Below are 17450 nucleotides of genomic sequence, written 5' to 3'. Positions count from 1 at the left end.
AAGTTAACTCTCCTCCTGTTAAAGAAGAGGGGGTCTGCTGGACGGAGAAAGACACTCAAGAAAGAAGAGAAGGCTGTCACAGTAATTAAAAACAAGTAGAGGGTGAGGATGTTACAATAAAAGAGGAAGAGGTTACAGTGAAAGAAGAGGAAGACGCTTTCAGAGTGAAAGAGGAGGAGGATGTTGGCTACCTTGAAAGAAGAAGAGGAGGAAGAGAAAGAGGAGGATGCAGTTTTTGGAATGAAGGAGGAAGGAGACATGACTGTTACAGTGAAAGAAGAGGAAGACGTTTTTGGAGTGAAGGAGGAAGAGGAGGAGGAGATTACTGTCACATTGGAGGAGGATGAAGAAGAGAAGACTGGAGAACTGATTAACACCAGTAAGTACAGTGAGTACTATCTTATAAAACAGGGACATTGATCTGATTAACACCAGTAAGTACAGTGAGTGCTATCTTATAAAACAGGGACATTGATCTGATTAACACCAGTGAGTACTATCTTATAAAACAGGGACATTGATCTGATTAACACCAGTAAATACAGTGAGCACTATCTTATAAAACAGGGGCATTGATCTGATTAACACCAGTAAATACAGTGAGTGCTATCTTATAAAACAGGGGCATTGATCTGATTAACACCAGTAAATACAGTGAGTACTATCTTATAAAACAGGGACACAAACTCTGCAGTTGTTGAACTAGTGTGTGATTTTAATTCTACACTTGGATATGTAGGAATTGGAAAAAGCTAACGTTAATGGTTCAAATGCTTCATTAGATTTTTTCACAACATTTTAAAACTTTGCTGAATATGAATATGAAATATAATGATAATAAATAAATAATATGAATCCGTAGTGCTTTGCTCAGTCTCCATACTCGACATCACAGCAAAGTAATTATATATATATTTTTAAATATGATTAAATATCAATGGTGTTATTATTAGCCCCTTCGTTTGTTGTTGTTGTTGTAAGTTAGACAGATTGATCTGACTGAAATTGTCACGTTCGTCATATGGATGAGACCAAGGCACAGCGTGATAAGTATACATTCTTCTTTTAATGAAGGAAAAACACTAAACGAACTAACAAAGAAACAAAACGAACGTGAAGCTATATAACACAAGTGCTGACAGGCAACATAGACAATAACAACCCCCAAAAAATAACCAAGGAATATGGCTACCTAAATATCGTTCCCAATCAGAGACAACGATAAACAGCTGCATCTGATTGAGAACCAATCTAGGCAACCATAGACATATAAACACCTAGACTAGCAAAACCCCCTAGACAATACAAAACCCCCTAGACAATGCAAAACCCCCTAGACAATACAAAACCCCCTAGACAATACAAAACCCCCTAGACAATACAAAACCCCCTAGACAATACAAAACCCCCTAGACAATACAAAACCCCCTAGACAATGCAAAACCCCCTAGACAATACAAAACCCCCTAGACAATGCAAAACCCCCTAGACAATACAAAACCCCCTAGACAATACAAAAACCCCCTAGACAATACAAAACCCCCTAGACAATACAAAACCCCCTAGACAATACAAAACCCCCTAGACAATACAAAACCCCCTAGACAATACAAAACCCCCTAGACAATACAAAACCCCCTAGACAATACAAAACCCCCTAGACAATACAAAACCCCCTAGACACTACAAAAACTAAACCAACCACCCTCGTCACACCCTGACCTAACCAACATAATAAAGGAAACAAAGATAACTAAGGTCAGGGCGTGACAGAAATATCTTATGATATCATGTATTACAGCCAACTCTGATTTCAAATGATGAAGAGGACAGAATCAAGACAAGGAAGGATAATTTTGATCTGGAATGTTCTAAAATAAAACAAGGCAGGAGAACAGGTTGTAATTGATATTGATATAAAACAGGTTGCAATTGATATTGATGGTAGAAGTGGAGATCAGTTGATGAATTGCCTGGCAGGGCTGTGGGACAGTGGAGATTAGGGATAATTCAAATGGAACTCTTCACAGCCATTACCCAGGGATCATCATGAAGAACTAACAGCATTACCCAGGGATCATCATGAAGAACTAACAGCTATTACCCAGGGATTATCATGAAGAACTAACAGCCATTACCCAGGGATCATCATGAAGAACTAACAGCCATTACCCAGGGATCATCATGAAGAACTAACAGCCATTACCCAGGGATCATCATGAAGAACTAACAGCCATTACCCAGGGATTATCATGAAGAACTAACAGCCATTACCCAGGGATCATCATGAAGAACTAACAGCCATTACCCAGGGATCATCATGAAGAACTAACAGCCATTACCCAGGGATTATCATGAAGAACTAACAGCCATTACCCAGGGATCATCATGAAGAACTAACAGCCATTACCCAGGGATCATCATGAAGAACTAACAGCTATTACCCAGGGATCATCATGAAGAACTAACAGCCATTACCCAGGGATCATCATGAAGAACTAACAGCCATTACCCAGGGATTATCATGAAGAACTAACAGCCATTACCCAGGGATCATCATGAAGAACTAACAGCCATTACCCAGGGATCATCATGAAGAACTAACAGCCATTTCCCAGGGATCATCATGAAGAACTAACAGCCATTACCCAGGGATCATCATGAAGAACTAACAGCCATTACCCAGGGATTATCATGAAGAACTAACAGCCATTACCCAGGGATCATCATGAAGAACTAACAGCCATTACCCAGGGATCATCATGAAGAACTAACAGCCATTACCCAGGGATCATCATGAAGAACTAACAGCCATTTCCCAGGGATCATCATGTGCAAGTGCTGGTTAAGGAGTTGAGTTTCAATTAAAAAAAATTTTTTGGGGGGGGGGGGGGGTAGAGGTGAGGAGGAGGATTATTTAAGATGCTGTTTAAGATGTTTCTGATGTTTTGTGAAGATGGGCAAGGTCTCTGTTGTCCTAGCTTCAGGGGGAAGCGTGTCTCATCATTGGGGTGCCATGACAGAGAAGAGCTTGGACTGGGCTGAGCGGAATCCACACTCCCGTTAGGGTGGGAGGGCCAAGAGACCTGAGGTTGCAGAGCAGAGTGCTCCGGTTGGGGTGTAGGGTTTGAGCATAGCCTGAAAGTAAGGAGGGGCAGTTCCTCTTGCTGCTCTGTAGGCAAGTATTATTACCTGCGCTACTTCCTGTGTGAGGTAAGGTCGTAATCTACAGTTGTTGTAGACCACGACCCTGCAGGAGCGAGTCACTGATTTGACGTTTGCAGAGAACGTCGGGGTGTTGTCAAAGGGTCACGCCAACGTTCTTTGCACTCTGGGAGGAAGACACCGTGTCAACCGTGATGGAGAAGTCTATGAGCGGGCAGGCCTTTCCCTGGAGGAAGAGCAGCTCTGACTTCTCAAGGTTGAGTTTGAGGTGGCCGACATCCAAGTTTCCGGCACGCAGAGATACATGTCTTTATCTGGGTGTCAGAAGGGGGGGAGGAGAAAAGTAGTTGAGTTTCATCCTCATAGCAGTGATAGGAGAGAACATGTGAGGCTATGACAGAGCTGAGTGACTTGGTGTATAGACAGAAGAAGAAAGGGCCTAGAAGCAAGCCCTGGGGGACACCAGTAGCGAGAGTACGTAGTGCAGACACAGATCCTCTGAACGTCACCTGGTATGAGTGGCCTGTCAGGTAGGATTCAAGAGTGTTTCAGAGCCTGAGACGCCCAGTCCTGAGAGAATGGAGAGGAGGATCTGATAGAGCCTGAGACACCCAGTCCTGAGAGGATGGGGAGGAGGATCTGATAGAGCCTGAGACACCCAGTCCTGAGAGGATGGAGAGGAGGATCTGATAGAGCCTGAGACGCCCAGCCCTGAGAGGGTGGAGAGGAGGCAGAGCCTGAAACGCCCAGCCCTGAGAGGGTGGAGAGGAGGATCTGATAGAGCCTGAGACACCCAGTCCTGAGAGGATGGAAAGGAGGATCTGATAGAGACTGAGACACTCAGTCCTGAGAGGATGGAGAGGAGGATCTGATAGAGCCTGAGACGCCCAGCCCTAAGAGGACGGAGAGGAGGATCTGATGATTCATAGCGTTGAAAGCAGCAGATAGATCTAGGAGGATGAGAACAGAGAGAGAGTCAACTGCTTTGGTAGTCTCCAGGACACAGAGATGAGCAGTCTCAGTTGATTGACCCGCCTTGCTGTCTGACTGGTTAGAGTCAAGAAGATCGTTCTCGGAGAGAGGATAAAGAAAAAGTTGATCAATGACAGAACGCTCAAGTGCTTTGGAAAGAAAAGAAAGAAGGGATAGCTGTCTGTAGTTTTTTAACGTCAGATGACTCAAGTTTTTGGTTTCTTGAGGAGGGGGCCATTTTGAAGTCGGAGGGGACGCGGCCAGTGTTCAGGGATGAGTTGAGGAGGGAAGTGAGGAATGGGAGAAGGTCTCCAGAGATGGTCTGTAGAAGGGAGGAGGGGATGGGGTCAAGCGGGCAGGTTTTTGGGCAGCCAGATCTCAGTAGTCGCAGGATTTAATCTGTAGAGAGAGGGGAGAAAGAGGTCAAGGCGTAGGGTAGTTCTGTGTGAGTGAGACCAGTGGACTCAACAAGCTGAGTGGATGAGACCAGTGGACTCAATAGGCTGAGTGGATGAGACCAGTGGACTCAATAGGCTGAGTGGATGAGACCAGTGGACTCAATAGGCTTAGTGGATGAGACCACTGGACTCAATAGGCTGAGTGGATGAGACCAGTGGACTCAATAGGCTGAGTGGATGAGACCAGTGGACTCAATAGGCTGAGTGGATGAGACCAGTGGACTCAATAGGCTGAGTGGATGAGACCAGTGGACTCAATAGGCTGAGTGGATGAGACCAGTAAACTCAATAGGCTGAGTGGATGAGATCAGTGGACTCAATAGGCTGAGTGGATGAGACCAGTGGACTCAACAGGCTGAGTGGATGAGACCAGTGGACTCAACAGGCTGAGTGGATGAGACCAGTGGACTCAATAGGCTGAGTGGATGAGACCAGTGGACTCAACAGGCTGAGCGGATGAGTAGTGGATGTTGTCAAAGTGGTTGAGAGAGAGAGAGAGAGAGAGTTTGCGGTGGTGCATGACCATCTGGGTACGGGCTGAGTGGTTAGGGGTTGGAGGAAAGAGAGACCGAAAAGGAAACAAAGTAGTGATTAGAGACCTGGAGGGGGGATGCAGTGAGATTAGTAAGAGAACAGCCTCTAGTAAAGATGAGGTCCAGCATATTGCCTGTCTTGTGAGTGGGAGGTGACTGTGAAAGTGGGAGGAGACTGTGAAAGTGGGAGGGGACTGGGAAAGTGGGAGGGGACTGGGAAAGTGGGAGGGGACTGGGAAAGGGTGTGGTCAAAAGAGACAAGTAGGGGAATGAGAGAGTTGGAAATAAATTAATTGAAGGCAGACGTCGGGAGGTTGAAGTCAAAGAGCGGTGAGCCATCGACAGGAAATTAGCTTATCAAGGTCTCAAGATCATTGAGGAACTCTCCAAGGGCACCTGGTAGATGGCAATGTTAAGCTTGAGTGGAAAAGGGACAGCATGGAATTCAAATGTGGAGATGGACAGGTGAGGGAGAGGGATAAAAGAGAAAATATCCACTTAGGAGAAATGTGTAGCCCTGTACCACCACCGCGATGACCAGTAGCAGTGTTCTCTGGGGTCATCCATGTCTCCATCAGGGCCAAAATGTCAAGGGACTGTAGGGCAGCATATAGGCTGAGATTAACTCAGTGTTCTTGAACAGCAAATCCGCAGTTCCAAACAATGCCAGAAATCCGGAATTCCACGCAGGGAACACTAAACCAGAGATCCGGAATTCCACGCAGGGAACACTAAACCAGAGATCCGGAATTCCACGCAGGGAACACTAAACCAGAGATCCGGAATTCCACGCAGGGAACACTAAACCAGAGATCCGGAATTCCACGCAGGGAACACTAAACCAGATATCCGGAATTCCACGCAGGGAACACTAAACCAGAGATCCGGAATTCCACGCAGGGAACACCAATCAACTACCGGCAATCAACAGAATCAACCAATCAACTACCGGCAATCAACAGAATCAATCAATCAACTACCGGCAATCAACAGAATCAATCAATCAACTACCGGCAATCAACAGAATCAATCAATCAACTACCGGCAATCAACAAAATCATTCAATCAACTACCGGCAATCAACAGAATCAATCAATCAACTACCGGCAATCAACAGAATCAATCAATCAACTACCGGCAATCAACAGAATCAATCAATCAACTACCGGCAATCAACAGAATCAATCAATCAACTACCGGCAATCAACAAAATCAATCAATCAACTACCAGCAATCAACAGAATCAATCAACTACCGGCAATCAACAAAATCAATCAATCAACTACCGGCAATCAACAGAATCAATCAACTACCGGCAATCAACAGAATCAATCAACTACCGGCAATCAACAAAATCAATCAATCAACTACCGGCAATCAACAAAATCAAAATGTACAGTTGAGACGATGTTGAGACGATCTAGTCCGGAGTAAACAGTTTTATGTTGAGACAATCTAGTCCAGAGTAAACAATTTTATGTTGAGAAGATCTAGTCCGGAGTAAACAGTTTTATGTTGAGACGATCTAGTCCGGAGTAAACAGTTTTATGTTGAGACGATCTAGTCCGGAGTAAACAGTTTTATGTTGAGACGATCTAGTCCGGAGTAAACAGTTTTATAATTTGGAGCTTTAATTTAGGTCTCTCTGTTTAACCAAATACTCTGTCTTTGGCAGGAGAGAGACCAGACTCTCACTCTGACAGCAGGAAGAGTCCTTCAGAGGAACCAGACTCAGAGACGCCCAAACCAGCGAGACGACACCCCTGCTCCCAGTGTAATAAGAGTTTTAAGTGGTTATGGAAGCTGAAAGAGCATGACAGAACACACACAGGAGAAAAGCCTTACCACTGCTCTCAGTGTGGAAAAGGTTTTACCAACTTAGGGAACCTAAAAAAACATACAAAATTACACACAGGAGAGAAGCCTTTCCAATGCTCCCAGTGTGGGAAGGGTTTTACACGGTTAGGGAACCTGAAGGACCATAAAAGAGTACACACAGGAGAGAAGCCTTTCCAATGCTCCCAGTGTGGAAATGGTTTTACTCAGTTAGGGAACCTGAAAAGGCATGAGAGAATGCACACAGGAGAGAGAACTTTCCAATGTTCCCAGTGTGGAAAGAGTTTCACACGGTTATGGAGCCTGAAAGAACATAAAATAGTTCACACAGGAGAGAAGCCTTTCCAATGTTCCCAGTGTGGAAAGGGATTTATTCTGTTAGGGAACTTGAAAAAGCATGAGCGAACACACACAGGAGAGAAGCCTTTCCAATGTTCCCAGTGTGAAAATAGTTTTACACGGCTAGGGAGCCTGAAAGCTCATGAAAAGATACACACAGGGGAGACATCTTACCATTGCTCTCTGTGTGGAAAGAAATTTACCAAGTTAAAGAACCTAAAAAAACATATAAAATTACACACAGGAGAGAAACCTTTCCAATGCACCCAATGTGGAAAGAGTTTTACACGGTTAGGAAACCTGAAGGATCATAAAAGAATACACACAGGAGAGAAGCCTTTCCAATGTTCCCAGTGTGGAAAGAGTTTTACACGTTTAGGGAACCTGAAGGACCATCAAATAATGCACACAGGAGAGAAGCCTTTCCAATGTTCCCAGTGTGGAAGTGGTTTTACCCAGTTAGGAAACTTGAAAAGGCATGAGAGAACCCACACAGGACAGAGAACTTTCCAATGTTCCCTGTGTGGAAAGAGTTTTGCACAGTTAGGGAGTCTGAAAGAACATAAAATAGTACACACAGGAGAGAAGCGTTTCCAATGCACCCAATGTGGAAAGGTTTTTACCCTGTTAGGGAACTTGAAAAAGCATGAGAGAATACACACAGGAGAAAAGCCGTTCCAATGTTCCCAGTGTGGAAATAGTTTTAAAAGTTTAGGGAGCTTGAAGGAGCATGAAAGAACACACACAGGGGAGACATCTTACCATTGCTCTATGTGTGGAAAAGATTTTACCAAGTTAGGGAACCTAAAAAAACATGTAAAATTACACACAGGAGAGAAACCTTTCCAATGCTCCCAATGTGGAAAGGGTTTTACACGGTTAGGGAATCTGAAGGACCATAAATTAATACACACAGGCGAGAAGCCTTTCCAATGTTCCCAGTGTGGAAAGGGTTTTACCCAGATAGGGAACCTGAAAAGGCATGAGAGAACCCACACAGTCTTAACAATGACCCCAGGAGTTGGAACCAGTTCAGAAAACAGAACAGAAAACCGCAAAAAATGTGTTTTATTGAGGAACAGAAACAGAACCGGGAAAGAAAGTGATCTCTTGCGTTCTGGAACAGAAGCATTCTTTTAATAGTATGGTAACCGGTTAATAACGTTCTTTTAAAGTAACTGTCCTGTGAAAATCTAACTTTTTAAAGTTAATCCTCTCCGAACTCATATCCAAATAATGTTGTTGACTCGTCCGATTCTCGTATTTGAGGCCAAAGCATAAATTACAGATGAAAAAATAATAATAATAATAAAACCTATTTTTAAAAATTACTATTTCCTCATAGAACATCTCCCTGAGGAGGATGAACTGGCCAATCCACGGTCTTGAGTAGAATGAGCTGGCCAATCCACGGTCTACTCGTGTTATTTTTTGTGTGACCGGTATACGCCCACACCATTCTATTAGGAAGGCGTTCTTAATGTTTTGTCCACTCTGTGTTCCTCTGCATGATGTATTGGTAGGAGCAGTATAGACCTAGTCTGTTCATTATATACATCTACATGATGTATTGTTACACCACATAGGAGCAGTATAGACCTAGTCTGTTCATTATATATTTGTTAATCCGATCTGTTTGTTTGACTGAATTAATTATATTTATTATTATTATTAATTAAATATCAAATTAATAAGACGTTGCCTTAAATGCAGATGTGTAGGATATGTTTGTTTTAAATCATTAGAAATCTGCACTTCTCTTTATATGTCTCAATGTAATATTGTTAGCTAATGAATTAAATGAATGAAAAATAAACTTTTTTGTTGTTGTCAACTTCCGGGTCAGTAGCATCAGTCAAACCTTACACACACACACACACACACATACACACTCTGATAAGCAGGAAAGTGCTAAGAATATATATATATATATTAATTATTAATATATGTAGCCTTAGAAATAAGGTTAATGAAATCAATAACTTGTTAACATCGGATAACGTTCATATACTGGCCACCTCTGAAACTCACTTAGATAATTCCTTTGATACAGTGGTAGCAGTACATGGACATAACATCTACAGAAAAGACAGGAATGCCAATGGGGGAGGTGTTTCTGTTTACAATGGGGGAGGTGTTGCTGTTTACAATGGGGGAGGTGTTGCTGTTTACAATGGGGGAGGTGTTGCTGTTTACAATGGGGGAGGTGTTGCTGTATACAATGGGGGAGGTGTTGCTGTTTACAATGGGGGAGGTGTTGCTGTTTACAATGGGGGAGGTGTTGCTGTTTACAATGGGGGAGGTGTTGCTGTTTACAATGGGGGAGGAGGTGCTGTTTACAATGGGGGAGGTGTTGCTGTTTACAATGGGGGAGTTGTTGCTGTTTACAATGGGGGAGATGTTGCTGTTTACAATGGGGGAGGTGTTGCTGTATACAATGGGGGAGGTGTTGCTGTATGTTCAGAGCCATATTCCTGCTTAGAGAAGATCTCACATTAAATACTGTTGAAGTAATATGACTAGAGGTTCATCAGTTTAGAGAGGATCTCACATTAAATACTGTTGAATTGCTGTGGTTGCAAGTTCACCTGCCTCATATAAAGCCTCTTTTGCTAAAGGTCTATATGGATATATAGATATATATATACGGCTATAGGCCACCAAGTGCTAAAGGTCTATATGGTATATATAGCTGTATATCTAGATGTATATATATACGGCTATAGGCCACCAAGTGCTAAAGGTCTATATGGGATATATAGCTGTATATATAGATGTATATATATACGGCTATAGGCTACCAAGTGCTAAAGGTCTATATGGGATATATAGATATACAGTGGGGCAAAAAAGTATTTAGTCAGCCACCAATTGTGCAAGTTCTCCAACTTAAAAAGATGAGAGAGGCCTGTAATTTTCATCATAGGTACACTTCAACTATGACAGACAAAATGAGAGAGAAAAAATCCAAAAAATAACATTGTAGGATTTTTAATGAATTTATTTGCAAATTATGGTGGAAAACAAGTATTTGGTCACGTACAAACAAGCAAGATTTTTGGCTCTCACAGACCTGTAACTTCTTCTTTAAGAGGCTCCTCTGTCCTCCACTCGTTACCTGTATTCATGGCATCTGTTTGAACTTGTTATCAGTATAAAAGACACCTGTCCACAGCCTCAAACAGTCACACTCCAAACTCCACTATGACCAAGACCAAAGAGCTGTCAAAGGACACCAGAAACAAAATTGTAGACCTGCACCAGGCTGGGAAGACTGAATCTGCAATAGGTAAGCAGCTTGGTTTGAAGAAATCAACTGTGGGAGCAATTATTAGGAAATGGAGGACATACAAGACAACTGATAATCTCCCTCGATCTGGGGCTCCTCGCAAGAGCTCACCCCGTGGAGTCAAAATTATCACAAGAACGGTGAGCAAAAATCCCAGAACCACAGAGCATTTGAGAGCATTTGGATGATCCAGAAGTAGATTGGGAGAATATCATATGGTCAGATGAAACCAAAATATAACTTTTTGGTAAAAACTCAACTCGTCATGTTTGGAGGACAAAGAATGCTGAGTTGCATCCAAAGAACACCATACCTACTGTGACGCATGGGGGTGGAAACATCATGCTTTGGGGCTGTTTTTTTGCAAAGGGACCAGGACGACTGATCCGTGTAAAGGAAAGAATGAATGGAGCCATGTATCGTGAAATTTTGAGTGAAAACCTCCTTCCATCAGCAAGGGCATTGAAGATGAAACGTGGCTGGGTCTTTCAGCATGACAATGATCCCAAACACACCGCCCGGGCAATGAAGGAGTGGCTTCGTAAGAAGCATTTCAAGGTCCTGGAGTGGCCTAGCCAGTCTCCAGATCTCAACCCCATAGAAAATCTTTGGAGGAAGCTGAAAGTCCGTGTTGCCCAGTAACAGCCCCAAAACATCATTGCTCTAGAGGAGATCTGCATGGAGGAATGGGCCAAAATACCAGCAACAGTGTGTGAAAACCTTGTGAAGACTTACAGAAAACGTTTGACTTCTGTCATTGCCAACAAAGGGTATATAAAGTATTGAGATAAACTTTTGTTATTGACCAAATACTTATTTTCTGCCATAATTTGCAAATAAATTCATTAAAAATCCTACAATGTGATTTTCTGGATTTTTTTTCTCTAATTTTGTCTGTCATAGTTGAAGTGTACCTATGATGAAAATTACAGGCCTCTCTCATCTTTTTAAGTTGGAGAACTTGCACAATTGGTGGCTGACTAAATACTTTTTTGCCCCACTGTACATATACTCCTGCGTTGTCTTGGCTCTGCGTTTAGGTCGTTGTCCTGTTGGAAGGTGAACCTTCGCCTCCAGTCTGAGGTCCTGAGCTCTCTGGAGCAGGTTTTCATCAAGGATCTATCTGTACTTTGCTTCATTCATCTTTCCCTAGATCCTGACTAGTATCCCAGTCCCTGCCGCTGAAAAACATCCCAACAGCATGATGCTGCCACCACCGTGCTTCACCGTAGGGATGGTGCCAGGTTTCCTCAAGATGTGAAGTTTAGCATTCAGGCCAAAGAGTTGGTTTCATCAGACCAGAGAATCTTATATTTCATGGTCTGAGAATCCTTTAGTGCCTTTTGGCAAACTTCAAGCGGGCTGTCATGTGCCTTTTACTGAGGAGTGGCTTCTGTCTGGCCACTCTACCAAAAACGCTCTGATTGGTGGAGTGCTGCAGAGATGGTTGTACTTCTGGAAGGTTCTCCTGTCTCCACAGAGGAACTCTGGAGCTCTGTCAGAGTGACCTTCTGCAGACCAAGGCCCTTCTCCCCCGATTTTCTCAGTTTGGCCGAGCGGCCTCTAGGAAGAGTCTTGGTTTGTTCCAAACTTATTCCCTTTAAGAATGACAGGGGCCGACCTGCAGTGCTGCGGACATGTTTTGGTACCCTTCCCCAGATCTGTGCCTCAACAAAATCCTGTATCTGAGCTCTACGGACAATTCCTTGGACCTCATGGCTTGGTTTTTGCTCTGACATGAACTGTCAACTGTGGGACCTTATATAGACAGGTGTGTGTCTTACCAGTCCACTCCTTTGCATGGCCTGATGCCCCTAATCTGGGTAACAGTCTCTTTAGGTAACAGTCCACTCCTTGGCCTTTCAGCGATCTCAACTATGAGAGTATACGTGCCTACATACAGATTGTAACATGTAATAATCAACTAACAACTGTTAAGTCAATTCCGCAATAGAGTGAATATTGGAAGAACCGAGCTGCAACAGGAACCGGAAGTGCTGACTGCTAAGGGAACAGAGTGGAGGATTTTAAGGGGACATTTTTGGTACAAACTAAAGGAACATTTCTTTGGAAGACTGTTGTGGAGGGAGAAGAGTAGATAGACACAATGTGTAGCTACAACACAGACTGCTATGGAAGGTTGAGTTAATGCTAGCGTGTAGCTACAACACAGACTGCTATGGAAGGTTGAGTTAATGCTAGCATGTAGCTACAACACAGACTGCTATGGAAGGTTGAGTTAAAAGCTATAGCATGTAGCTACAACACAGACTGCTATGGAAGGTTGAGTTAAAAGCTATAGCATGTAGCTACAACACAGACCTCTATGGAAGGTTGCATGAAAAGCTATAGCATGTAGCTACAACACAGACTGCTATGGAAGGTTGAGTTAAAGCTAGGATGTAGCTACAACAAAGACTGCTATGGAAGGTTGAGTTAAAAGCTATAGCATGTAGCTACAACACAGACCTCTATGGAAGGTTGCATGAAAAGCTATAGCATGTAGCTACAACACAGACTGCTATGGAAGGTTGAGTTAAAGCTAGGATGTAGCTACAACACTGACTGCTATGGAAGGTTGAGTTAAAAGCTATATAATGTAGCTACAACACAGACTGCTATGGAAGGTTGAGTTAAAAGCTATAGCATGTAGCTACAACACAGACTGCTATGGAAGGTTGAGTTAAAAGCTATAGCATGTAGCTACAACACAGACCTCTATGGAAGGTTGCATGAAAAGCTATAGCATGTAGCTACAACACAGACTGCTATGGAAGGTTGAGTTAATGCTAGCATGTAGCTACAACACAGACTGCTATGGAAGGTTGAGTTAAAAGCTATAGCATGTAGCTACAACACAGACCTCTATGGAAGGTTGCATGAAAAGCTATAGCATGTAGCTACAACACAGACTGCTATGGAAGGTTGAGTTAAAGCTAGGATGTAGCTACAACAAAGACTGCTATGGAAGGTTGAGTTAAAAGTTATAGCATGTAGCTACAACACTGACTGCTATGGAAGGTTGAGTTAAAAGCTATATAATGTAGCTACAACACAGACTGCTATGGAAGGTTGAGTTAATGCTAGCATGTAGCTACAACACAGACTGCTATGGAAGGTTGAGTTAATGCTAGCATGTAGCTACAACACTGACTGCTATGGAAGGTTGAGTTAAAAGCTATATAATGTAGCTACAACACAGACTGCTATGGAAGGTTGAGTTAATGCTAGCATGTAGCTACAACACAGACTGCTATGGAAGGTTGAGTTAATGCTAGCATGTAGCTACAACACAGACTGCTATGGAAGGTTGAGTTAAAAGCTAGAGAATGTAGCTACAACACAGACTGCTAAGGAAGGTTGCGTTAAAAGCTATAGCATGTAGCTACAACACAGACTACTATGGAAGGTTGAGTTAATGCTAGGATGTAACTACAACACAGACTGCTATGGAAGGTTGAGTTAAAAGCTATAGAATGTAGCTACAACACAGACTGATATGGAAGGTTGAGTTAAAAGCTATTGAATGTGTAGCTACAACACAGACTGCTATGGAAGGTTGAGTTAAAAGCTATTGAATGTACAGTGCCTTGCGAAAGTATTCGGCCCCCTTGAACTTTGCGACCTTTTGCCACATTTCAGGCTTCAAACATAAAGATATAAAACTGTATTTTTTTGTGAAGAATCAACAACAAGTGGGACACAATCATGAAGTGGAACGACATTTATTGGATATTTCAAACTTTTTTAACAAATCAAAAACTGAAAAATTGGGCGTGCAAAATTATTCAGCCCCTTTACTTTCAGTGCAGGAAACTCTCTCCAGAAGTTCAGTGAGGATCTCTGAATGATCCAATGTTGACCTAAATGACTAATGATGATAAATACAATCCACCTGTGTGTAATCAAGTCTCCGTATAAATGCACCTGCACTGTGATAGTCTCAGAGGACCGTTAAAAGCGCAGAGAGCATCATGAAGAACAAGGAACACACCAGGCAGGTCCGAGATACTGTTGTGAAGAAGTTTAAAGCCGGATTTGGATACAAAAAGATTTCCCAAGCTTTAAACATCCCAAGGAGCACTGTGCAAGCAATAATATTGAAATGGAAGGAGTATCAGACCACTGCAAATCTACCAAGACCTGGCCATCCCTCTAAACTTTCAGCTCATACAAGGAGAAGACTGATCAGAGATGCAGCCAAGAGGCCCATGATCACTCTGGATGAACTGCAGAGATCTACAGCTGAGGTGGGAGACTCTGTCCATAGGACAACAATCAGTCATATATTGCACAAATCTGGCCTTTATGGAAGAGTGGCAAGAAGAAAGCCATTTCTTAAAGATATCCATAAAAAGTGTTGTTTAAAGTTTGCCACAAGCCACCTGGGAGACACACCAAACATGTGGAAGAAGTTGCTCTGGTCAGATGAAACCAAAATTGAACTTTTTGGCAACAATGCAAAACGTTATGTTTGGCGTGAAAGCAACACAGCTGAACACACCATCCCCACTGTCAAACATGGTGGTGGCAGAATCATGGTTTGGGCCTGCTTTTCTTCAGCAGGGACAGGGAAGATGGTTAAAATTGATGGGAAGATGGATGGAGCCAAATACAGGACCATTCTGGAAGAAAACCTGATGGAGTCTGCAAAAGACCTGAGACTGGGACGGAGATTTGTCTTCCAATAAGACAATGATCCAAAACATAAAGCAAAATCTACAATGGAATGGTTAAAAAATAAACATATCCAGGTGTTAGAATGGCCAAGTCAAAGTCCAGACCTGAATCCAATCGAGAATCTGTGGAAAGAACTGAAAACTGCTGTTCACAAATGCTCTCCATCCAACCTCACTGAGCTCGAGCTGTTTTGCAAGGAGGAATGGGAAAAAATATCAGTCTCTCGATGTGCAAAACTGATAGAGACATACCCCAAGCGACTCACAGCTGTAATCGCAGCAAAAGGTGGCGCTACAAAGTATTAACTTAAGGGGGCTGAATAATTTTGCACGCCCAATTTTTCAGTTTTTGATTTGTTAAAAAAGTTTGAAATATCCAATAAATGTCGTTCCACTTCATGATTGTGTCCCACTTGTTGTTGATTCTTCACAAAAAAATACAGTTTTATATCTTTATGTTTGAAGCCTGAAATGTGGCAAAAGGTCGCAAAGTTCAAGGGGGCCGAATACTTTCGCAAGGCACTGTAGCTACAACACAGACTGCCATGGCAGGTTGAGTGAAAGCTAGGATGTAGCTACAACACAGACTGCTATGGAAGGTTGAGTTAATGCTAGCATGTAGCTACAACACAGACTGCTATGGAAGGTTGAGTTAATGCTAGCATGTAGCTACAACACAGACTGCTATGGAAGGTTGAGTTAAAAGCTAGAGAATGTAGCTACAACACAGACTGCTAAGGAAGGTTGCGTTAAAAGCTATAGCATGTAGCTACAACACAGACTGATATGGAAGGTTGAGTTAAAAGCTATTGAATGTGTAGCTACAACACAGACTGCTATGGAAGGTTGAGTTAAAAGCTATTGAATGTAGCTACAACACAGACTGCTATGGCAGGTTGAGTGAAAGCTAGGATGTAGCTACCTGTAGAATGACTAGCTAGTGTCGTCCAGGGGATGGATTGGAATGGAAAGTAAGAGGTTGGATATTGTGATGGCATGTTGTTAAAATTGCTTAATTGTTTTGTTGGTTGGTTCAGCGTTGTAATTAGTTGATATTGGTAGATAACTAGCTAATGAACTAACTGTAGCTAGCTATATGGTAACAGCAGCTAACTAAACTAGCTAGCTAGCTAGATTACATTCAATTTGGCTCCATTGTGGCTAGTTAACTCTGTCTCACTAACGCTAGCTAGCTAGCTGTTTTAGATGCTAACCAGACGGGCCATCTTTTCTTTTCTAGCTAAACTAGGTAGCTAGCTATATAGTGTGAGTGTGGCACAGCGTCTTTCCCGGCCCATCCCTGTGACCAGCGTCCTCTGGAATCAGCCATGGGTTTACACATCACTGGGACATTGTTATTGCATTATCATTTTAACAGACAGGTTTACACATCACTGGGATATTGTTATTGCATTATCATTAACAGACAGGTTTACACATCACTGGGACATTGTAATTACATTATCGTTAACAGGGTGGCAGGTAGCCTCGTGGTTAGAGCAGGTAGCCTAGCGGTTAGAGCAGGTAGCCTAGTGGTTAGAACAGGTAGCCTAGCGGTTAGAGCAGGTAGCCTAGCGGTTAGAGCAGGTAGCCTAGCGGTTAGAGCAGGTAGCCTAGTGGTTAGAGCAGGTAGCCTAGCGGTTAGAGCAGGTAGCCTAGCGGTTAGAGCAGGTAGCCTAGCGGTTAGAGCAGGTAGCCTAGTGGTTAGAGCAGGTAGCCTAGCGGTTAGAGCAGGTAGCCTAGCGGTTAGAGCATTGGACTGGTAAACCCGAAAGGTTGAATCCCCGAGCTGACAAAGTAAAAAATCTGTTGTTCTGCCCCTGAACAGGGCAGTTAAGCCACTGTTCCTAAGCCACAATCGTAAACAAGAATTTGTTTTTAAGTCAAATCAAATTCAAATCAAATGTATTTATATAGCTCTTCGTACATCAGCTGATGTCACAAAGTGCTGTACAGAAACCCAGCCTAAAACCCCAAACAGCAAGTACTGCAGGTGTAGAAGCACAGTGGCTAGGAAAAACTCCCTAGAAAGGCTGGAACCTAGGAAGAAACCTAGAGAGGAACCAGGCTCTGAGGGGTAGCTAGGAAAAACTCCCTAAAAAGGCTGGAACCTAGGAAGAAACCTAGAGAGGAACCACGCTCTGAGGGTTGGCTAGGAAAATCTCCCTAGAAAGACCGG

At 43.0% G+C, this 17450-nt stretch overlaps 1 protein-coding gene across 1 annotated transcript; it reads left to right on the top strand.

Annotated features, from left to right (window-relative positions):
• The first annotated feature begins 327 nt into the window (after window positions 1-327).
• LOC118936352 (gastrula zinc finger protein XlCGF57.1-like) lies at window positions 328-9057 on the top strand. The gene is made up of 3 exons (XM_036948601.1): window positions 328-379; window positions 2031-2852; window positions 6804-9057. Exons 2-3 carry the CDS (start codon window positions 2831-2833, stop codon window positions 8441-8443), a joined length of 1662 nt encoding a protein of 553 aa, XP_036804496.1. The 5' UTR covers window positions 328-379; window positions 2031-2830; the 3' UTR covers window positions 8444-9057.
• The last annotated feature ends 8393 nt before the right edge of the window (window positions 9058-17450 follow it).

This window comes from Oncorhynchus mykiss, chromosome 17 (assembly GCF_013265735.2).
Source record: "Oncorhynchus mykiss isolate Arlee chromosome 17, USDA_OmykA_1.1, whole genome shotgun sequence".
In the NCBI taxonomy this organism is placed as follows: domain Eukaryota; kingdom Metazoa; phylum Chordata; class Actinopteri; order Salmoniformes; family Salmonidae; genus Oncorhynchus; species Oncorhynchus mykiss.
The sequence above is the reverse complement of the archived record's forward strand: the minus strand, read 5'-3'. Positions and strand labels throughout refer to the sequence as shown.

Excerpts from the sequence above, each read along its gene's own strand:
- LOC118936352 (XM_036948601.1), top strand. The coding sequence starts at position 2,831 with ATGTGCAAGTGCTGGTTAAGGA. Across the intron at positions 2,853-6,803 it reads GTGCAAGTGCTGGTTAAGGA|GAGAGAGACCAGACTCTCAC; the intron begins GTTGAGTTTCAA and ends TGTCTTTGGCAG.